The 24,465-nt window shown below is 37.0% G+C and overlaps 2 protein-coding genes across 3 annotated transcripts in view; one reads left to right on the plus strand and one right to left on the minus strand.

Moving 5' to 3' along the window:
- The window catches only part of LOC136838615 (uncharacterized), a 130,242-nt gene extending 114,098 nt beyond the window's left edge, over positions 1-16,144 (plus strand). The window contains exons 3-5 of one of the 2 annotated variants that reach the window (XM_067103885.1): positions 11,215-11,830; positions 11,954-12,120; positions 15,710-16,144. In XM_067103885.1, coding sequence (XP_066959986.1) covers positions 11,215-11,830; positions 11,954-12,084 — 747 coding nt within the window. In that variant the 3' untranslated portion in view covers positions 12,085-12,120; positions 15,710-16,144. Of the gene's footprint in view, positions 1-11,214; positions 12,121-15,709 lie in introns of both variants that reach the window. The other variant, XM_067103884.1, reaches the window with a different exon arrangement.
- A 4,503-nt stretch (positions 16,145-20,647) lies between these two features.
- LOC136838616 (BRCA1-associated RING domain protein 1-like) overlaps positions 20,648-24,465 on the minus strand; it is a 30,252-nt gene continuing 26,434 nt past the window's right edge. Inside the window, exon 3 of the mRNA XM_067103886.1 lies at positions 20,648-22,812. Within this exon, the coding sequence (XP_066959987.1) occupies positions 22,581-22,812 (232 nt within the window). The 3' untranslated portion in view covers positions 20,648-22,580. The remainder of the gene's footprint in view (positions 22,813-24,465) is intronic.

Below are 24,465 nucleotides of genomic sequence, written 5' to 3' on the forward strand. Positions count from 1 at the left end.
ATTTATTTGGAAACACTGTTTTTTTTTTTTTACTTCAGAATAAACACACAGAAGCCTCCTGTCGTCGTTCTGTTAAATTCCCATTTGAAAAGAATAATATAAAAAATACAGTATAATGAAGTAATAAGTCGGTCAACAATAAAAAACAAGTAAAAAATGCGCCGAAGTTTCTTCGACGCAACCGAGTTTTCTGTTCTGCGTATAATGCTGTATGAAACTAGCAGCCACGGCCTATGAAACTTCCAGCCAAGGCCAGGTGGTGGCCTGTGTTGTTAGCACCTATAGCGGTGCCAGACGCACGATCATGGCTAACTTTAACCTTAAATAAAATAAAAACTACTGAGGCCAGAGGGCTACAATTTGATATGTTTGATGATTGGAGAGTAGATGATCAACATAACAATTTGCAGCCCTCTAGCCTCAGTAGTTTTTAAGATCTGAGGGTGGACAGAAAAAGTGCGGAACGGACAGACAAATAGCCATCTCAATAGTTTTCTTTTACAGAAAACTTACTGGCGGATGACGAAAACCCCGTCTGGAAGACGCCAGTACTCGCTCCTCTTCCTCCCTGAATAAAGCAAATTAACTCGTGATGTTCAAAAACATTTCTTGGCTATTCGCTTTTAATTTCTGCATCAGTATATTTACAAACATGAATGCCATTATGTATGTGTACAGTGAGGTATGTATGTATGTATTATTATTATTATTATTATTATTATTATTATTATTATTATTATTATTATTATAAGCGTGGCAGGCAGTAAAGTTCAGTTACTTGTCGGCAAACTCCAAGACAGTGGCTCGTCATGCTTGGGGTGGGTTTTAGTTTTTGCTTGTCCCTTACCTGTATTGGGCTTGTTTGGTCAAGCTTGCTCAAATTTTCTCATCAATCTTCGGGCACTAACATCTGAGGTCAAGTGTCAGGTTTACAATGGTGTGTTACATGAGAAGCAAAAATCAGCACTTACATACACATACATATATATTACACACTGGCACACACACACACACACACACATATATATATGTGTGTGTGTGTGTGTGTGTGCCAGTGTGTAATATAAATGTATGTGTATGTAAGTGGCTGATTTTTGCTTCTATAACATACCAAGCTCAATACAAGTAAGGCACAAGAACACTATAATTCAACCAAAGCATGACGAGCCGACAAGTAACTGAACTTAACTGTCTGCCACGCTTTATAATAATAATAATAATAATAATAATAATATAATAATAATTTATATAAAAAAATTACATACAATTTAAGGAATCGTTAGACCAAAAAAAAAAGGAAGATTTCCCATTAACGAATCAGTTATTAAGAAAATGACTGTTCGACGAATTATATAAGACATGACCGATTGCGGCAGAGTTGAAAAGATTTCTGATCACGTCACTCTGTGAAATTGAAAATTTCTGATCACGAATTCTCTCTCTAGAACAAATTCTCGGGAGTCTCTCTCTCTCTCTCTCTCTCTCTCTCTCTCTCTGCTGCTCACACTTCTAAAAGGCAAATCTAAGTGACTGTGCTGAATGTCTTTTAAAGTTCACCACGGATAGGCCTAAAAGAATGCTTGGCTTTCCCCTAATTTAAACTGTTAAGCATTTTTTATATATAGACATTAAGACTTTTCCTACAGTAAACTCTGAGTAGGTTAAAAATTAACATTCTTTCCATGGTAAACATTCATGTTTGAAAGCCTACCATACCGACTTGCTCTGCAAAATCTGAAGCTCAGTGACCAGAGACAAGCAATTCCCTCCTTTCCAGACAAATGCAGGCAACTGTTTTCCAGACAAGTGCAAGCCCTTTTTCAGACACGAACACATCCACGACTTCCGTGCATAGTTGTTAACTTGTCGGATGAAATTCGCCTGTATAAAACAAGTAAATATCCAACACTCATTTTCGTGAGGTGTCAGCGAGTGGCGCACTCCTTATTTAGTGCCTATGTGAGGGCTTTCCTCGTGACAGTCATCACGAATCCTTTTGTTGCTTACGTCATAAATGCCATTTTTCAAGAAATTCCCAACTCGTCTTTTACAACTCATGAGAAAGGAGGGCTTTCAAGAAAAGTAACAAGAACCAAATTTTAAAAACATTAGTTACTTCTGTCGACAGAAGTACAAATTACAGAACATAACACGCCGTTCTCCTACCACTACAATGGATGAGTAACATTTTCATGAACGGGGTTTTTCGTTATATCTGAAGTGCACCCGTCCACCCACGCTCTCACTCCCCAGCCAAGCACTGGGATTGACTTTGCCCTTCGCCCTCTGCGCGCGTACAGAATCGAAGAACATGAAGACCCCATTAGGAATACAACCTAAATGACCTTGTCTCGCCCAATCACGTACGTTTAAGCAGTTTATTTTCGCCTGACCTAACCCAGTTTCGCGAAGTGGTGAGAAGACTATTAATCTTGGACGTATGCGAGATACCTCGCTGTTAAAACAGCCACGCCCATCCCTCTCGGAGCATGGCACGAATTTTGTTTATAGGAGTCATAATCGAATCGCCATTCACCTTAGGTCGTCTTGAATAAGTTCACTCTTGCTCTCGAGGGCAACATTTCAATTGCGTTTATATCGGGACATTCAATGTTACAACAAACATAATAGTTATAACAAGTTATCACAAATTGTATGAAGTTACCCACAGTCGACGATATACATTTCTTTCAGGCACTGACCACTTGCCTTCATATCAAAACCTTTCCTTTCAGTCACGAAAACAGAAAATCAACAGGAAGTTTTCGTATAAAACGATAGGCGCTATTCATGATTTGTTTATTTACTGACTAATTTCCATAAAATGGCGTCGCAACAGTTAGCCAGTTTACTCCTACAAAATCTGACCCTCGGATTTTATCTGTTAACAAGTGAACAAATAGACTATTCTGCTTCCTCATTTCCTCGCTCTATTTTCTACCATAAATAAGAAGACTGGCATTTAGTCAAAATACCCCAAAGAAAATATTCTCACGGAAAAAAACTATCGCATAAAAAGACGAAAAAATAAGAAACGCTACAAAAATCTTGAAAGAAGGAATCATTTTCAACTCTGTTCGCCCATTTACCAGACACAAACATCTTATACCTACTACAACACTGACCGTGAAGAGAGTCGTCATGACGGCATTAACATGACTCATAAAAATAAAGACAGAACAAAATGTTCAAGGAACGAGAGCATGAGCACGGGAGGGCCCTTTCTTAGTAGCTAAACTTCGACTGGTTTTCGGACTTCGTCGTTTTCCAGGAAAAGATTGCTTGCCCACACCACAAACGAAATGAAGTGCTGGCTTTCACTTATGATCACCGATCCAAGTACTGACCTCACCTCAATAGTTTCTGAAGGAAGTAATCACACCTAAAAGAAAGTTCTTCATTTTTTATATAATTTTTACGTAAGCAAAGGTGTAAAGCTTTTAAATGATATTCACTTCCACATTCTGCAGGCACAACATAACACGGATGGTGTTCGTGGACATCAATGAGATATCATTTGGTAGGTTTTACCTCGTCACTTCTCAACTAAGCGGCTTCTGGGAGGAGAGAAGAGGAATCCCTCGCTTGTGGTTATTGCACATCGTGCAAACAATTAAGGAATCACTTGAAGATAAAAGAATCAAATATGCTCTCCTTAAATAGGAGTTCTTCGCCTTCCTGGTATAACTTTATTGCAGAAAGTGAGAGAGAGAGAGAGAGAGAGAGAGAGAGAGAGAGAGAGAGAGAGAGAGAGAGAGAGAGAGAGAGAGAGGGGGCAGGGGAAACACAAGTTATGAAATAAGGTGAAAAGGACAAAAATAAACTGCGCCCTTTCCACCTGACATCTCTGATCTTGACTCCGCCTGACCTCTTTTTTTTCCATCCCAACTGGGCTATCATTTCCTAAAGTCAGAATTTCTCTTCTTTTCAAATGTAAAGTGTTCATGACACTAGCAGACACACACACACACACGCACACACACACACAACACACACACACATAGAGCGCCCGCGCTACCCGTATACATATTTCGTAGCTAATCATTAAAAACGTAACATTACCCAGTTTTCATAACAGAACCATGTTCAAGGGAACTGAACAAAAAAGAATGAACATTCACAGAGAATGTCTTAATTCGTATTAAATCCGATTTACTTGAAGAAACAGAAATACATTCAGAAAAAACGCATCCACTCTAATTACTGACATCAGATTTGAGCAGAGCCATCCACTCGCCGTCTTGACATTTTGGTTCTTCCTTCAGTAACGAAAAAAATCGACGTCACCATTTGTTCTATTAACAGACAAAAAAGTTAATAGTATATTGATTTTCTTGCACACGGAAAGTATAATTGCTATTATAGATCTAAAGTCGAACTTCAGAAAGTATTGTAATCTATAATAATGTTTAAAATACATTGCGCATATATTATACAAACATATATACTGTATATATTTAGTATTTATAAATGTATATATATATATATATGTGTATGTGCATGTGTGTGTATGCGTGTTTGTGTACATAAATACATTTCAGAGAGAGAGAGAGAGAGAGAGAGAGAGAGAGAGAGAGAGAGAGAGAGAGAGAGAGAGAGAGAGAGAGAGGCCAAATTATGGTCCAGAAAACTCTTTGTTACTTCCATACTACGTAGAGAGTAAGCACGGTCTGCATAAGGAATTGAGATGGAGCAATGCATTGAAGCAAGTACATGCTTTCGACATCCTACGTTCTAAGAAACAAAAATTAGTGTTATAAAATGGGTCAGCGTTTGACCTAACGTAACCTCATGTGCAAGCAAAAACTGTAGATATTCCTGAAACAATACTGAACGATGTGCGCTCCAGATACTACACCAAACGTCTCTCTCTCTCTCTCTCTCTCTCTCTCTCTCTCTCTCTCTCTCTCTCTCTCTCTCTCTCTCTCTCTACAAGGTACAGTACATAAACATTTATGCAAGTAAACAAGTTTGTCAGAACCCCAGAAGAATCCCAGAGACCGTTCAAGATAATTCCATACAAACAGAAGAGGTCCACTATTATTCTCGGATTGCCATCGAAAGCAAGACGTTATATTTTTCATTTTCTCTTCCTTTCGCTGTACAATAACCAAACGCGATTTAAGCTACGTCGCCACCAGCTCTCTTCGAGAAAGCAGCAGCATGAATTCTAAGAGAAACAAAGAAATAAATAGACTGTACCATTGCTTAGTTTCTAATAACTTTTAATCGCATACAATAATGGGTATATAAGGTGTAAGCACCATGGGCAAGATAAAGGTCTCGCACCTTTGTTCGTAAAACGAAATTCCTCTACCGCCCATACAGTACTCCCTGAGCCTCTTCAGTTGGTGTGCTTTACTTTTCTCACAGAGTATCCTATGGGGATGTCTGGATGTTATATTACCAAGTATCAAGAGGTTTTCCATTACGACTGAAATAACAAACAATTTTGAACTTTATAACATTTCACAAATGTAAAGTTCCGATCTGTCTCTTTTTCATCTTTCATTCAGCTTGTTGATGACAAAGAACCTGAGCTACCTTTACCTCTCAAAAACAAGTTATTTCGATTCTTTCAGGTGTGGCTTGAAGTGATCACATATCTCACATGTCTCCGTCTAAAATGATGCCAGACAATATTTTCTTCTTGGATTTGACTTTTTATACTTTAATATCCTTATTTGCAGTGTCAGCCTGTCATTTTCTGCTTTCACTTTCTACCGTAGGTCGTGTCACCACGATCAAAAGACCCAATGTTCCGTTGCTCGTGCTTCTCCTTTCTTTCAGCCCTTCTCTTTTTGAACACATTTATTCGACCAACATGCCAGTCACCCTCTGCCAAAACTACTCCACAAATACGTCACTCAAATAAGAGCGCAAAAGTCTAAGTCAATCAGGACGAGAGAACCAAAAGCTACGAAATTCTAGAGGAATCTGATCTACTTTTTTTTTACATCAGGAAAACCCTTAAACATGCAAAACATGAAGATAAAAACTACAAAACATATCGAAAACATGTTATGACATACAGTAGGAAGAAATCCAGGGCCGACCTCGTTCATTAGACATTGGTGATATGATGTATGTAATTTTCAGCGATAAAGCCAGCTCAACTGACAGGTTGGTTTTTGTTCATCCAGTAACTGAGCTAAAGACAAAAAATATTGTCAAAACAATGGGATGCTTTCTCTTTCATTCTCCGACTGCTTCTCAACTTATGAAAATCAGCCCGTGGAGGACGAGATGAGATGAGACAAACAAAAAGCGGACACAGCCGCGGAGAAAATGAAAGGAAAAATCTGAAAGCCTGTAGCTTACCTCTTCCCTGCAACTAGTCATCTCGCTTGCAGCACAAGTGGCAACCAGCTCTTCCAAGTCACTCCCTGTAAAGCAAGGTAAGACCATTTTTCAGACAGAGGCCTTCGTTATTCAGATTCCAAATACAGCATGTGAGGACAACCTGAGGCAAGGTCTAGCGACCCAGATCTGAGGCCCAGATCAAGCTGACAGGATTGACATTAACACTCTTAGTGATTTTTTTTACTCCAAAATAAAATGTATAAAAGAGAAAAATTTCTATCAGAAAATTCATCTTTTCTATGAAAGGACACTGATTTTTATTTTTCGGCTTCAAAAATATGAGAATGTAAGAATGTAAGTGAAACACTACACCGAACCTCGCCCATCCATGACAAACGAAAAGTGAACCGAAATTACAGCCGTCACTAAATTCAGCATGAAGCCAAGCAACCTTTCGCACCTGATAAGGAGAGACAAGGGTCAGCACTTAGAATGAAATCAAGAGGAGAAAGTGTTCATCGCAAGTGCCGTGTGATATAGGAAATAAAAAATCTTATCAAACCCGGAGGTTTAGCCCAAAGAGCACCTGTTCGGCTCGTCTGTGATGGGTCCACTGACCATGCACATGACCACGCCCTCCTCCTCCACCTCCACCTCCTCCTCCTCCTCCTCTTACCTTCCATCGGCCCAGACTCAAAAAGATTCGCATATTTCCAGTGAAAACAGAACATGGATTTTTAACGAAGGCGATGAGACAGGTTGAAATGGTTCACTGAAGGCACAAAGTCAAAGCAGCAGATGAACAATGCAATGAATGACCGGAACCCGTGATGCGGGTAGTCTTCGCAGTTGTGCCTCAGAAAAGTAAACAAGGTGTAACTCTTGTTCGCTTCTTTCTGTTGCCTTTTAAGACTTCTTCATGACGACTGATACATAGTGGTTGTCACTAAAATTACGTCTACTAAAGTTACGGTACAGTCGATCATACGGATGGTGGTTGAAAAAAATGTTCGCACCTGACAGGAGGTGTCAGGTGTCACCTCAGTCGTAACTGAGGTATATGCTCCTTTAACAAGTCTTGTTTTTTCATGCAGGTGGGTCAAACCTTTGCTATCAAGGCCAGGAAAACTACCTTCCTAGAAACTTATTCATTTGACGCATTCCTTTTGAAGTCAATGGATGAAGTTTCTACTTTCATAGGCTGATATTCATATTCTCACACAAACTTCCTTTTATAAAACTGGCTTCACTTATCCTGCAAGTTCGTTTGCACTGCCACCTGAGCATATATAATGTCCATCTCTATCATCATGTATTAGTCTTTCTGAAGATGTCTTAGAAAACTCGACGAATCTTGTTAGGAATTATAACTTGTGCTCTATTTTTCTCTGTGGTATATATATATATATATATATATATATATATATATATATATATATATATATATATATATATATATATATATATATATATACATATATATATACATACATGCATATATATACATACATATATATGCTCTACTTTTCTCTGTGGTATATATATATATATCTATATATATATATATATATATATATATATATATATATATATATATATATATATATATATATATATATATATATAATTTCCTATCCACAAATATATAGATTATATGCATAATATATGAATATGTATATGCACAGTATATATACATATATATATATATATATATATATATATATATATATATATATATATATATATATATATATATATATATATATATATATAGACAGATATACTGTACACGCAAGTGAGTTGGTGCATGCTAGAAGGCGGTGAAGGGACCGGTTTCCACGAGTTCCAAGTGCTACAGATGAGCCCTCTGTGTACGTGTATGAAGCAGTAAGTGTTCTTACTAGCTCTCCATACACAGGGTTCAACTCTGATAAAATAGTTGAGGTATGAATAAGGCGGTGACTACTTTTTGTTTTCCCTAAACCCACCCCCATTAGTAAAACTTTTATGTTATATATATATATATATATATATATATATATATATATATATATATATATATATATATATATATATATATATAATCCACGAAGGAAAGAGAAACACTGGAGTGCTGCGAGGCCTTTCGGCTGTCGTCCTTTACTTAGCAGTATTCATCTCGTTCCATATTTTCGTGATTCAGTTATACACACACACACATATATATACAGTATGTATATATATATATATGTATATATATATATATATATATATATATATATATATATATATATATATATATATATATATATATATATATATATATATATATATATATAAAATATACATATACAAGTTATATAGAGAGAGAGAGAGAGAGAGAGAGAGAGAGAGAGAGAGAGAGAGAGAGAGAGAGAGAGAGAGAGAATATCTCATAAAAGGTTTCCCCCCATTTATGCGAGGGCTCACAGTTTGATGACACGCACTGTCACTGAGAAATGAGAAATGAACACACGTCTGAAATTTTCTCTCTCTCTCTCTCTCTCTCTCTCTCTCTCTCTCTCTCTCTCTCTCCACCCTACCTACAACCCAAAACGGTCGACTAGCACCCAAGTACTTGAGTCACAGTTCAGGTCAACAAGGGCATAACGGGTTACAAGGAACGAGCCAATTTGTCCCTCCCAGTCCGGCTCGAAAACTGATCACGGGTTGACCCAAGGTCGCGCTACCCAGCAAGGTACGGTGTCAAAAGGGTGAAAGGGAGGGAGAATTTGGTGATAAAAGCGGGCTTCGGTGTAGCTTCACTGCCGGAGTTTCTTTTAACTATATACCCAGTCAAAACGTTGACAAAAAACCTGACGTGAAAATATGTTACGCTTAATTACACATCACAAACTGAAAGTTCAAACAACACGTTAATAACGACGTGCAACGAAAGCATTTCCATGACACTTGAACAAAGAAATCCTGAGCCTCTTTTAGAAAATACGTACTGTCATTTGAATCCATGTACAGTATATTCGCAGCAAGAAAAGAAAAGTATCAGTCCATTTTAACATATGTCGGACAGCTGTTACATTTGTATCCAAGTAAACGGAGGAGGAATAAATAAAATAGTTTATTCCTCCTCTAATATCACTGATATCACAAAAGCGTGTTATTCATTCCCCAAATAACAAGGGCGCACTTACAATGGCTGATGGCCGTCGGACTAATGGGCCGATATCAGCTGGCCCTCCTTGGCCCCATCTCCGACCTGACCTGGACTGACATGTGATGGTGTAGGTCACTCATTGGACACGAAGGCTTAGACGCCGGCTCACCCACAGGAGAAGGTGGGTGTAGGCACGCCTGCGTTTATGAAAGGAAAAGCTCACGTGTTCAAAAGGCCTCAAAACACTCAGGTGTCTTACCCGCATCCCGCATGGAATGGCAATTAGAGTACGCGACCTCCATTCACTTTGCAATACAAACGAGGTTTTCTTCCCCACGTCGTGACCCTCTTATCAAATCAAGGGTAAACCTTTCAAGTACACTCATTCGTTTTACACTAAAAAACATCTGTACATTCTCCACCAACATTAATTATACACTTCAGTGACGGGCTCCGCGCTGAATATTAAGATTGACCAAATCGACTCGACAGATCAGATATAAAAAAAAACAAAAAAGAATGCTAGTCTGACGGTCACCTTTTTATGCGACAAACAAAAAATGGGATTACAAAATGTCCGAGTTGGGATGTCAAGAATTAACCTCATGACCCATAAACCTAAATCACTCTTTAGTACCCGCCTGCTGGCGTGAAGTCTCAATATAAAAACACATACATACATACATACATACATATATATATGTGTGTGTGTGTGTGTACGTGCGCACGCGTGTGTGCATGTCTCTATACATACACAATATATATATATATATATATATATATATATATATATATATATATATATATATATATATATGGAATTTGAAGCGTTTAAAACAACAAATGTGCATTTTTGCAATTTAAAATTTTAATATGTATATATGTACTGTTTTAAACACCGCAAATTCCAGCTATCAAGATACAATACTTAAAGAATATCATCAAATGACTGGTAAAATAAAAAAAAAAAAAAGGTGAAAGAGAGACTAGGTGTTGGGGGGACAACGAAATTATGACTCCATGTTCATCATGCGGTTATTTCAGCTGGAAACGTAATTTAGTACAAATTCCTGACTAAGGAATGTCGTCGTCATCCAGGTAATTGACAAAAAGATTTTTTTGAGTGGTAGTAAATAGGCCTTTATGTGAACACTTCCAATTTTTACGGAGAAACGACTTATCACAGTTAGGTGAAATTCAGAACACAGAATTTTTCAAACTTTTGCATCGAATTACAAACCGTTCAACCACTCAAGGCAGCAACTACCGACTTACTAACTGCAGGGTCAAACCAATTATGGCCTGACAATGACAGAGAAAAACATTCTGGCTATTCTACATGTACGCAAGTTTGCCTTAAAGAACTGAAACACCTGCATAGCTTTGTTAAGAAGCAACACTTCCATTTTCAGCTACATTGGGTTACTCTGTCAGAAGACAAAATTCAAAATAAAACTGCAAGTTACTGACAGAGTTTCGTGCTTATCGATATGAACAAGAGGTAAACCCATTTTTTACAGATCCAAAACTCTCAAATTACAACAAGAAAACTGAAGAATGTGTTCTTAATTGTTTGTTACATATAAATAAATGATTATTTATCTTCAGTAAATGTTTTTACTAAAAATTCAGTTGCATTACGACAAATCCAACCAACTGATACAGAAACTGATGTACTCATTCGTCAGGGTGTTCACATAGAACCTCAGATTTTTCTGTCTCACAGTATGAACTCTAATCCATTCGTTTATTAAAGCAGTTTTTGCTTCCTTCCACAGGTGGTGTTGGTGGCTATGACGGTAGTGTCAGGACGAAGCGCTATTCAAAACGATGACGACGAGGCAGGAGACGCCTTCAGCCCACCAGTGAAGAAGTCACCGAGGGTTTTTGTCAACACATCGGTGCCCTTCAGCGTTGCCCCGCAGCCAGTGAAAGACACCCTAGAAGTAGCTCATGCAAAACAGACGTTCATGAAAACGTTCCAGAGGATCCACGATGCGGTGATTGCAGCAGATACCGAACATCTAAACTACACGGTTCTAGAAGATGACCTGACCAATACCTTAGACGACGGAGCTTCAGGAATCAATGCAGTTCAGGGGAGGACGTCCACCTTTCCTAACCGAGGACCTGCACCGGCCATAGGAGGTACCTTCCAATCAGACGACAACAATAAACCAAGATTCAGCATTTTCCCAGATCCTGTGTTTGAGCCCGAGTACTTCCTGCCTTCGGTCCACGTGGATCCTCTTCTCATGGGTCAATTCAACCCCCCTCTTCCCCCTAATCCATTTATCCAACAGATACGTCCTTTTACCGAACCGGGGATGGCTGGTACCTGCTATGAGATCATCCTACTTGAGCCTGAGGACGATATCTTCCAGATCCCGAGAGGTAATAATAGTTTTCTTGGTCATTCCACGAAGAGCTTAAACATCAACACACAAAGTAGCTTACTTGATGCCATTTCACCGGCAGTCGAGGGCAAAAACCGACCTAACCAGAAATCTTCTCCAGCCTCACAGATTATACCCGTTGGCACGCCGGCCCTCCCAAACTTCGGCTCACGAAAGCCGGTGTCACATTTCAGAGCGCCGCAACTGTCTTTCCTCACACTGCTTCAGAGCGGTGGTTCTACTGGGAGGTAGATGTCGTCCAAAGGGCATCTGACGTCACCTCTTATGGTTCGTTCATTATGAAAACACTTATCCTTATTTATCTTAAGGAATCATTTCACGATTAGAGAGAAAAAATATCACGCTTCAAAAGTACCCTCGCTTAGTTATCGTGATTCTAACAGCATTTCCAGCAAACTTCTTTAAGAATTGATTTTAAGGCATGAAAAACCTACTGCAGCCATGAAAAGTGAACGCAACCGCATGATACCTGCAGCTGCACTAAAATGAATGAGTGACCTGTTGACGAAATCTTGCTTTTCCCGAAGTATCCACAACCATGAAAGCCTTCCAGCCTCTCTCACCATCATCAGTCCAAACTGAGAATAGCTGAGATGCAACAGCTTTTGAGTACAATGGCTGTCTTGCGTTATCATGAAATGCATCCTATGCATCCTGCCCTCATGAGCTTTCTTTTGACACTGTCCTTCTACTTTATAAAATAACCAGCATGATCGTCTCGCATTTGTTCCCTTCTTTCTTTCTTGCAGTCAAAGCCTTGTCTGTATTTCACCATCAGCCCGTGCCAGTATCCCGAGGACTTGGCAAAGTGGATACTCACACACAGACGGAAAACTTGAGGGCACCTATGCGTCGTATAAATTGCATGCCTGCATAAAAATACTAGAGATACTAATATATTCTCATTTTCGCCATTCGGAAGCAATTTCATGACTTCACAATTCAACTGAATATCGAAATTAGCTATCATCATACCTTGCATGATCTTGCAATAGCATGCACCAGCACCGCTTGCTTTGCGCATTTCCTGCAGCATTTTATCCTGCCATCCGCTACTCTTGACTCTGTGTTGCAAAACACTAGAGCAGTCACGCTCAATGTTTTTACATTAGAAAAGCTTACCTTGTTTCAATGTATTTATAATAACAGCCATCAGAAGCAAACCCTGAGTTCGTTGTCTGTATTTTCATGTTTCCACTTTCTTCTTAGTATTTAAGATTAATCTTTAAGCATAAAAAAAAACAACAGAGCTCACATGACAAAAAAGCAAACATTTCTCCAAATACCCTAACATGCAAAAATGATCACAGGGACCTGCACGTAAAATCTACGGAGTTCGCATATACCTGTACTAGATGCTATCCTGTTCACGCATTTCGTAATTAAACCTCTGACACGGAAAAGGTCAATAATTCAAATGTGTCCATATCATAACGCCCGGCGATGCACATCCTACCGGAAATTGTACGCAAGGCTATATTTGTCTTTCATCTAAAAATCAATTACATATATTTTTTGGTATAATATATATATATATATATATATATACATATATAATTATATATGTATATACATACATTTATACATATATATATATATATATATATATATATATATATATATATAACGTCCATCCTTGTTAGCACACATGCTGCTGTGTGTGCTAACAAAGATGGACAAGGAAAGCACTTACGAGAAGCGCCATACCTGTATTGTGGCAACAAGAACTTTACTTACAGCAAGATTTCTCCCTAATCACTTCAGAGGTTAAAAAGACGAGGTTTTAAGCAAACATTTTGTCCAAAAGAATCTGAAGATTATCCTACGATGAAAATCCTAAATACGAATAGGGTCACTGATTGCATGACAGAAAGAAATCAAGATTCTATCCTAGGCTGGCGGCGCGGTGTCTCGTCCCCTCCTGAGAAATAATCCTGACCCTATGGATTTCTCTTGCACTTGACAGCCACCTCTTTCAGTCTCTGGTCGGCCCTAAGCCTATTATTATTCCGTATCTTTCTAAGAGCTCTCGGAGATATAAGTCAATGACATTCTTCTCGGTAAATGAAGGGCTTCTCGACAACTCTTTCATTGCTCTTTTACTTTCATGCCAATACAAACAATATCCTTCTCCCTAGAAATAAAGTTCAACCGTCCCTATGAGAGTTACAACTTTAAACCATATTGCACTTTCCCACTTCCATGGGAAAGTACATTTTATGTACTGAGTCAGTCTGCAAAAACTGACATCTGAGTTTTAATTGCAACTTGTCCAATATGTCTCAGATGGCGAACGATGTCCTGATCCCAACAGGTTCAAGTTTGGTTAAACATTCATTTACCTATACCAGACAAATCCCCTCTTCCACCTTAAAACATCCTATCATGATCCGTTTCCAAGTATTAACAGTGCTCTATTCTCAAGGCACTTGGCAACATAATAGTAGTTGTAGCATTATTAGTAGTAAGCAGCATAAGATCTACTCCTAGCCCTTTTGAATACCGAGTCAGAGCCCTACTATGTGTTGCCAAGCATCGCCAAACTATGCATTCGAATGTCTTTTATCCCCATCCCGCCCCTCCCTCTCACATCCCTACACACCACTCCCTCAACCCAATTTCCTCGCCTCCCCATCTCCGCCCCCAACCCCTTTCCCGTCTATAAGGGATAACAGACGTTCGATTGCGCAGTTTGGGCCTGCTGACTCATGCGACTTTGCCTTTAAAAGTCCAGAGTAAACGCCTTAACTAACGCCATTTAAGAATGCACTATATTACCAAAAATTAGCGGAAGGTGTCTTGTACACTGTGTCAAAGTACCAATTCGAAAAAATAATTAGTTTGAAAGATATTTGAGAAAAACGATGACTCGCGGTCCCCGAAAAGGATATTCTCTCAACTGGTATTTTTCTTAGTTTCCCCAATGAAATCAAACACCCTCCTGCTTCTTCCTCTGTCAGAACTTCTCTTATGTTATGTTTTCCTTGATACCCGATCAAACTTTGATCTTGCCTGACCAAATATATGAAGTTCTGAACTGCGGACGGTTATTCTTGGAACCTGACTCTATACAATATATTTCGTTTCTTTGTATGCGTATTATCAACCCATTGACCTTTTCCGAACAATTCAACTTCATTACCCATATCTAACAGAATTTCTGGTGTAGGAACAGTTTATATCATCAAAGTAGAGAGCCAATGTACAGATGACCAAACTTATCTCAAAGAAGTTTTACCACTCGAATGAAAACACTACCAACTTTGAGTGGGGCTCAAGGGGTCCCTGCTGTAGCTAATATTGCTTCTCCGAACACTTCATTAGCAGCTACCCCTAGCACGCCAAAGAAGTCATCCCTCAATTTTATACACGCACACACAATCACACACACCCACATAATCACATACACACAATATATATATATATATATATATATATATATATATATATATATATATATATATATATATATATATATATATATATATACTGTATATATATGCATGTGTGTATAAAACCTACACCACTCCTATTTCCTGCGTAAACAATCATATTCATCAGACGTCCAGTAGAATCATAAAATCAAAGTAACCTTGTATTGATTTCTTCTTTCTTTCAGTTAACTTTTGGACCTGATTCTTTCTTTACAATACACATAAAATACAGACAATATATACTGTATATTTTGAATGCATGTAAAAACACACACACACACACTCACACACAAAAACTCCAAATGAAAACTGGAAACTGAGTGGAAATGTGAAAATACAGCTAAGAAGCAAAGCTCAGAGACTCCGCTGAGCAAGTGTTTGTACAAAGAGTGATGTAATCTAAGGAGCTTCCTCAATTTCAGGTGTGAAAACTCAGCAAGGGCAAAAGGCATTTCGTTTTCAGAGTTAGGAGAGACCTGCTGTGATATCGTCCCCTTCATCAAAAGGGCTTCTCTTCACATAGATTGTTGTTGGCTTACGTTGTGTTTTTATGTACTTATAAATATGTATTCTTCATATACTGTACTTTTGTAGTTTTATGGTGTTGGCTACTTTTCATTTTAAATTAGTCCTAATAACTAAGAAAAAAACATATATACTTAATGATGGGAAGTTGAATAAAAGCACAATGTCCCATCGTACACATAAAGAATAGGAAATACGTTACTAAAGACACTATACCAGCTGGAAGTACGATTCCTACTCAAACCGAGTGCTATTTTCTTGGACTCGACTACAAAAGTAAATACCAATCTCTCTCTCTCTCTCTCTCTCTCTCTCTCTCTCTCTCTCTCTCTCTCTCTATATATATATATATATATATATATATATATATATATATATATATATATATATATATATATATATATATATATATATATATATATATATATATATATATATATATATATATATATATATATATATATATATATTATAAAATGTATATACTGTATATATCATATATATATACAATTATATATCTACATATATATATTATAAAATGTCTATATATATATATATATATATATATATATATATATATATATATATATATATATATATATATATATATATATATATATAGAAGCATCAAATACAACTCTGTAGCCAACACTGCACATCTACCTTTTACGTGAGGACGTTTGTTCTGTTAACACTGACGTCCTTTCAGAAGTACTTATATGTTTGCAATATAAAACTTTCCTGAAAATTTCGCCTTTGTATTTTTGTATGCTGTTATGTCATATTTGATCAACATTTTAAAACTTTATATAAGATCTTGAATTTATGTGCCGGTATTTCATGTATAAAAGCTCTACGGGTGTTCTAAAATCATTCATATTAAAGTTTGCTGAGGTTAATCTTATTATAACATCATTTTCGCTGCATTTCCGTACAGTTGCTGTTTTTATTCTTACAATGAGGAAAATTAATGCGTTTTCGGAAAGCGAGACGAGCAGCGAACGCACCACTCACACGCTGTAACCCTACGATTCACAGACGCTGCCAAAGGCAATACACCTCACACGATTTAAGCCGTGAGGGGCAAGTACAGTGCAAGAATGTGATGAAATACATCCAAATCTAAGACAGTTTACTTCAGAATAGTAGTCCATAAGAATAAGAGGTCAAGAACATCAATGCTGCTTTAATATCCCTGAGAATGACACCAGACTAATGCTAGACAACCATGAAACCGCGTTTCCAATGCGAACAACCGGTGCATTCGCTGCTGAAATGACTACCACGGACGACTTCCTGCGAGTTTCCTAACATCAGTTCTTTTCCTTCAGTCTATCCACTGTCAGTTATTCCGGATATCAAATCCACGTTCAACGCCTCGACAAGATATACAGCAACTTCATCTGGTCTGTCACTCAACAATTACTAAGTACTTTGTAAGCAAGAATCCGCTGAGCAGTCGCAAAAATTCTCAAGCACTGTTATTCCTAAAGTAAACACTTTCTTTTTTTCATCACCGAATTCAAATGTTAATGAAAAATTGGCATGTAACTAAATGCGCAAATGCATTTTCCTCAGCGGAATTCTTTCCTATAATGCTTACCTTCAATTCAACGACCAGGTAATATCTTCTCTCTCTCTCTCTCTCTCTCTCTCTCTCTCTCTCTCTCTCTCTCTCTCTCTCTCTCTCTCTCTCTATCTGTTAGATTGTATATAGATTTCATTCGAGTAAACAGAAAACCCATTATGAGATACATCGTTTACGGGAAACAAATCATGAAAATTTTCAAGGTAATTTCAGTAACCTATATATAAGACAATGTTCAATGTGTCCAGCCTAACGCTTGCTGAAATTGCATTGTGTATCACAGCAGTTCAGGCCAGTATTAATCTGATCATCAAAGCTTTCTCATTTAATAATAAAAGGATTTGATTATAAATTACATTTCTGAAAAGCTTGTAAAATATGATTTGTATTCCCTAAAAGGTTCTCATCTCAGTTCTATGAATTAACATCATGTTGAAATATTGTTTGTCATTATATATATATATATATATATATATATATATATATATATATATATATATATATATATATATATATATATATATATATATATATATATATATATAAATATATATATATATATATATATATATATATATATATATACATACACAGTATATACATTTGCGGTATATAACTGGTAAAACCACATAATAATAATAGGAATTTATACAAATGGAGACAAAATAAAAAAACTTACTTGTTGCTTGTTTTTTATTTGCTGCCAATTTATCCTACAGCACTGCAAAACTTAGCAGTCCCAATCTTAGGTTGCACAATTTATCATCTGTATATTATGTTGTATTCATACTACTGAACCTTTACAAATAAATGAAAATCGGAAGATGTAGAAATGTGATGTATGATTGTGGCAATCCCCTACACACCTAAACCTCTGGCAGGTGCAATCAGCTTCAGTGGGAGACAGGTCTTGGCTGTGTAGCACTTAGCTCATGTTTGCTAGGCCCGAAGACCGCCCCTGGCCTACCACCTACCAGTCTACTCTGCTGTCTGTAAAAGTGTATAGTGTCTGAAAGGGCATGGGGCTTGCAACTTCATCTAGAAAGACTTCCTGAGAAACCAGAAGGCTGTACTCTTCTGACACCACTCCTTCCAAAAGAGGAAAAACCCTTGTGATGAGGAAAAATTATACTATATATATACAGTATATATACAGTATATATATATATATATATATATATATATATATATATATATATATATATATATATATATATATATATATATATATACATATATATATATATATATATATATATAAATATATATATATATATATACTGTATATATATATATATATATATATATATATATATATATATATATATATATATATATATATATATATATATATATATATATATATATATATATATATATATAAAATGGCCCCAAAGGTTTCAAATTCAAGGCATACAATATGCTTCTAAATAAAAATGTTCACTGTCTGAAATGAATTGGTTTGCCATTGAATTTAAAGAAATCTGATGCCTATCACACACAGCTTTGGAGAGATGCTCTACAAAGGCAATATATTTAATCATTCAATGTGGTAAATGACTTTTACATAATTCATACCAATCAAGTAACAACATTAGATTAAGTGAGTTTAAAATTTTGTTTCTTCCGTAATTCTTTTTTATTATATATGATCCTGTGAAAATAATTATAAAATTATTGTAAACTAGCGTACCGTGAGGTAAATCCATGAGCGGAAACCAAGCTTTTTAATAAAAGTTTTTTACGGACACCAGGTTTTTTATTTCTTAATTAAATGCAAAAAAGGGTATGACAAGTAAACTAACCATAGAAACCTATATATTTCTTTGAAAATCATCTTGAATTGTGTGGAAACAAGAGTTTGGGGGATAAGCCACCCATGGAAAGCTACAAAGCTGCTTTTAAGATAAATGTCCTTTGAAATCTCCCTAAGCTGAATGGAAACTGGCGCATCAGGAGGGACAGCACCGGTGGAAAGCTCCAAATGTCTCTTCAAACCATCCTCAGACTGAAGAAAAGAGGGAATGTTGACGAGAGGTAAACAAACCTTCAGATGGGAGAGTCAAGAGGTAAGCTTCCTAGTTTCCGGACAAAAATTCTTAAATAGAATATAAAGAGGACCGTGAGGTCTTTATCCAAGGAAACAAGATGTTTTTTACAATAATTCTTGAGTGGGAACAGGAGTATCAAGAGGTAAGTGAACCAAGGAACCATACAAAGCTCTTGTAAGATTATTTCATTTTAAAATAAATAAAAAATCAATTGAGTGGAGCCATGAACGTCAGAAGGCAAATCACCCATGAAAACATTCAAATTTCTCTTAAATTAAGTGGAGACAGGAATGACCTAAGATAGACCATCCAGATTGTTGGAAGATAAATCCCAGAGAAAACCAAGAAATTACTTTTTAAATCTTTCTTAAACATAGTGGAGACGAATGTAAGGTAGTACACCAAACAAGGAAAATTACTTAAATTGAGTAGAAACAGGAGTTTCCTGCTTCCCCTTGCTTACAGAGGTTTCTTCTGCCATCTCTCAGCTCTTGCAAAGCTATTATTTTCTAAAAAAAAATCATCCACTATTATGCTTTGTCCGACCTTTTTACTTTTCACCACTGAGGTCCTTCACTGTATACCCATTTTTTCAAAGTCACTAAAAAGTCCCATCTATCTATCTGTAAAGCATAATAGTGGATGATTTTTCTGAGAAAATAAAAGGCTGAACTGCTTCATTGAGCTTTTGAAGCTAACCAATCAGCTGAGGCTGCCTCTCTCCCTGATACTTGTCATCCTGAACCTGTTCTTACAAAATTTACATTTCGCTCAAGAGATGTTAAGAAAATTCTTGAAAATCTTGATAACTGGGGTGGAGGAGATCCTGATGGTTTCTTCCCAATGCTCCCATGATTAGTAGATTATATACATTATTCTGTTGACGTAGTATCTTTGCGGATGAGCACAAGTTTAGCAATACAGTGCCTGTCACAAAGAGTGGCATATCTGCAGACTGCAGTAACAACAGGCAAATTTTATTCTCCTTGTGCTCTCTAAAGTTGCTGAAAAACTCACATTTACGCCACTTTACATGTACAGTATGTGGAATCCAAAGGATTGTTAACTGAGAGTCAATATGCATCTAGGATGAAGTTACGAGTCTGTGATACTCTTTTATATTTTACATGCCATTTGCATAAGAACCTTGATAAGGGTTTTAATAATAATAATAATAATAATAATAATAATAATAATAATAATAAAATCCTTTATTTCAGCTAAGGGCCATATACTGTATATGGAACATACAAAGGAGAGACAATACAATAAACAAAATCTAGATGCACGAATGTAGAGTACAGTAATTCAAATAGATTTTAGTGCTGCTTTCGACTTGGTAAATCACAAGGCACTTATAAATAAACTTCAGAACCTTGGGGTTGGTGGATATGTTTTTGGTTTACTTAAAGATTTCCTTACAAGTAGGCAGCAGTGATTTGCTGTTGATAGGATCTTTAGCGAACCATGACTTATTGCGTCTGGAGTTCCACAGAGTTGTGTACTTGGTCCACTGTTGTTTTTAGTGTATACCTCAAAATTTCCTTACAGGCAGGCAGCAGCAAGTTGCTGTGGACGGGATCTTCTGTGAACCAAGACATCTAACTTTTGAGAAACATCTAATGAAAATTTCAGCAAATGCCACACAAAAACTTAGGTATTGTTCATATAGTCTCATATATTTATAACAGTGATAAAATCAATGCAACCTGTTTTAGGTCATTTGTACTTCCTTTACTGGAGTACTGTTCTCTGGTGTGGATGTTTGCTTCTGCCAGAGGTTAACTCTTTTAGACAGAGTGGTTCGTGGTAGTTGGTTTGTTTCCAAATAATAGCAGTTATGACTTGGAGCATGATGGATGGTCTCTTGTTTGTCACTTTCAATAACGATCTTTCACATTCACAATCGATCCCTGATCCCCTTTCTCTGCCGAGAGCAACCGGATTCGCTGAACAGCAGCACCAATATGCTGTAAATGTGCCACACTGTCGAACTTCTCGGTTCCAGAGGTCTTTTATTCCTCACACCGCTGGACTGTGGAACAGCCTCCCAGAGGATGTCATGCAATTGGAACTTCAGAAGTTCAAAAGAAAATGCAACGCATTACTACCCTAATACTATTCTTCTTGCAATTTGATACATTTTTATCTATTTATCTATTTATTATTTTTTTTTCTTTTTTAATAAGTGGTATCTCTTCTTCTGTATTTCCCTTTACTTCCTCTTACTTCCTAATGAACACTATATTCTTTGGAAGCTTGAATTTCAAGTCAATGGCCCCTGTGGGCTTGTTCCATATGGACAGGGTTCAATGACTGAATAATAATAATAACACTAAGGGTAACCACAGCAGTCACTTTCACTTCAGAGTGGATGGTTTGTAGTTCAACAGTATCACTGGCTACATTATTTGGATTAATTTGTCAGTTATTTATCCTAATCAGTTTAAGACTTATACAGTACACTAAGGAATGACTGACACTTAATATCATTCAGTAGGTAATTAATGACATGGGCCAGTAATTACCAACCTGTCTACTAGCTCTATGCAACATGAATACCTGTATGGCAAATTATTTGAGATTTCAAATACCTCACAGATTAGCCTCTGTATTTTACTAAAAAATGCTTACCAACCAAAGGGAAACCATGCTTTACCAGTGTACAATTTTGTAAGCCAAGATTTTAAAAATTCCAATCTTTTAGGAAATGATGGTAATCAATTTTTTCCCTTAATAAATAAAATTCTCCTAAACATTATTGGGAATGGAATGTGTTTCATCACACAAACATATTGTATCCCAATAATAATTATCACACTCGACAAAACTTACTTTCATTTGAATATTTACACAATCCACAAAACTTGGTAGCCATTGATTTTTTATGTATATTGCAAAGCTAAATATATACTGTAATACTGCATTTTCCATTCTCTCACAAACATATATCAACCTTAACAATGTACTGTAACATCATTACAACAAAGTGAATCAATACAATCCACTCAAAGAGGTGTTTATAAGTTGCAAAAATTTCAGCAATAAACTTCTTGTAATGCAATACATAAAAACAAAGATAATTATAAGTTACTCTCACACAGTAATTCACTTAATACAAAATAACATTTATCGATCAACGTGTCCTTTTGGTAGCTTTCCTTTATTCTTAATTTTGCTGCTGTTCACTTCTTTCTTAGCCCTACTCAATCCAGATTTTGAATGGGAGCATTTATCCTTTGAGCTGCTTTTCCCAAGTAACTCCTTTGGTTTGGAAGTCCCGCGTTGCTGAGATTTAGAAGGCTTGGTACAATTTTCCCGAGTACAAGGTAATTTTGAAGTTAAATTTTCTTTACCAAGGCTGGAAAGGTAGCAAATACAAAAGGCTTTTATTTAAAATGTCACAAACTCGATGTAGTATATACACTGAACGAACGTATCAAAAAAATTTTGTTCTCAATAACATTTCTGTATACTTCACAGCATACATACCAATTTTACACAGCTTTCAATGCCCATGTTAGTTTTCATGAGACTAAAAAAAATAACAACTTAAAAATAAAATTTTTTTTTTTTCTAACTTACGAACCAACACCTTCATATAAGGTATAGGAGATTCCCGTGCGCTTCGCCTGACTCGGCTAAATGTGGACTCAGTTCTACTGAAACCCACTAGCTTCCTGTTTGCCCTAATCTGCCCTGGTCTGAGCCTGTCCTCGCTTGGTCAATTGCTGAACCAGCCTGAGTATAAGATTGTAACACCTTAGCATGAGAAGAGAGAGATCGAGCTAAGAGGGGAGGAAAGAAGTGAGTAACTTTAACTATATTAAGGTGCAGGTTCGTATACTGGGAAAAATACAAATTTTTATTTTTAATTTGTTATTTGTTCCTATACAAATACTCCCTACTCCTTCATATATAGGAGACTCACATCTAGGAGGGAGATAGATTTCTCAACAGAAAAGTAGCCTGTACTAATGAACAACCTACATTTCATTAGTCTGTGGGAGGCTGTCTGATTCAGGTAGACTTTCACAGCTCTAACCGGACACAGTAGCATATCTTCTTGATTGTCTCCCACGAAGTCCTTGAGAGAGGGAATGGAAAAGCCACCGCACCTTGGGTTATATGTGGAGGGGTTCTGAGTCTATGCTACGAACTCTGCATGGAATATAAACCCTAATTCCATCAAACCACAGGGTGAGTGACCTTGTACTAAAAGGCATGTACTTCTTCAACCCTCTTCGCCGATGCCAATGACAAGAGGAACACTGTTTTTAACGTCAAGTCTCGGTCCAAAGCAGTCTTGATCGATTCAAATGGAGACTTTGTCAATGAAGAACACTGAACACTCCACTCAGGCGGTTTGAAAACTCGAGGTGAGCAACTTTTTTCAAAATGTTTCAACAAGTCTGATAATTCCCATGACTTTGACAAGTCTATGTCCCTTGCTTTAAACACTTTAGAGAGGGCAGCCCTGTAACCTTTAATTGCTGAGACAGAGAGGTTCTTCTTATGTCTCAGAAAAAGGAGGAAATATGCTTCATCCTTTACAGCTGTTTTGAGATGTAGAGTCCTCTCACTACACCAACCCAGGAATACTTTCCACTTCCCCTGATACAGGTTGAGCGAGGACTGTCTAATGGAGTTGGCAATGACTTAAAACTTTTCCTGAAAAGCCTTTCTTTTTAAGCAGTTGCTGGATAGCCTCCATCTGTGAAGTTGGAGGGAGGCTACTGCTCAATGTACTCAGCCGCCAACCTGTTTATTACCTTCCGGATCTGGCTGAACAGGGGAAACACGTAAACATCCATGTTGTCCCACTGATGTTGGAAGGTGCCTAGAAGGACAGATCTTTCATCTGGGCCAGGAGAGCAGTAAATAGGCAGTTAGTGATTCCATGATGTCGCAAACAGATCTAATGTGGGACCCTCCCACAATCTGAAGAGTCTGTTTGCCACTGCTTGATCCAGAGACCATTCTGTACCCACTATATGGTCCAGCCTGCTTAGTG

This window comes from Macrobrachium rosenbergii, chromosome 5, assembly GCF_040412425.1.
Source record: "Macrobrachium rosenbergii isolate ZJJX-2024 chromosome 5, ASM4041242v1, whole genome shotgun sequence".
NCBI lineage: Eukaryota > Metazoa > Arthropoda > Malacostraca > Decapoda > Palaemonidae > Macrobrachium > Macrobrachium rosenbergii.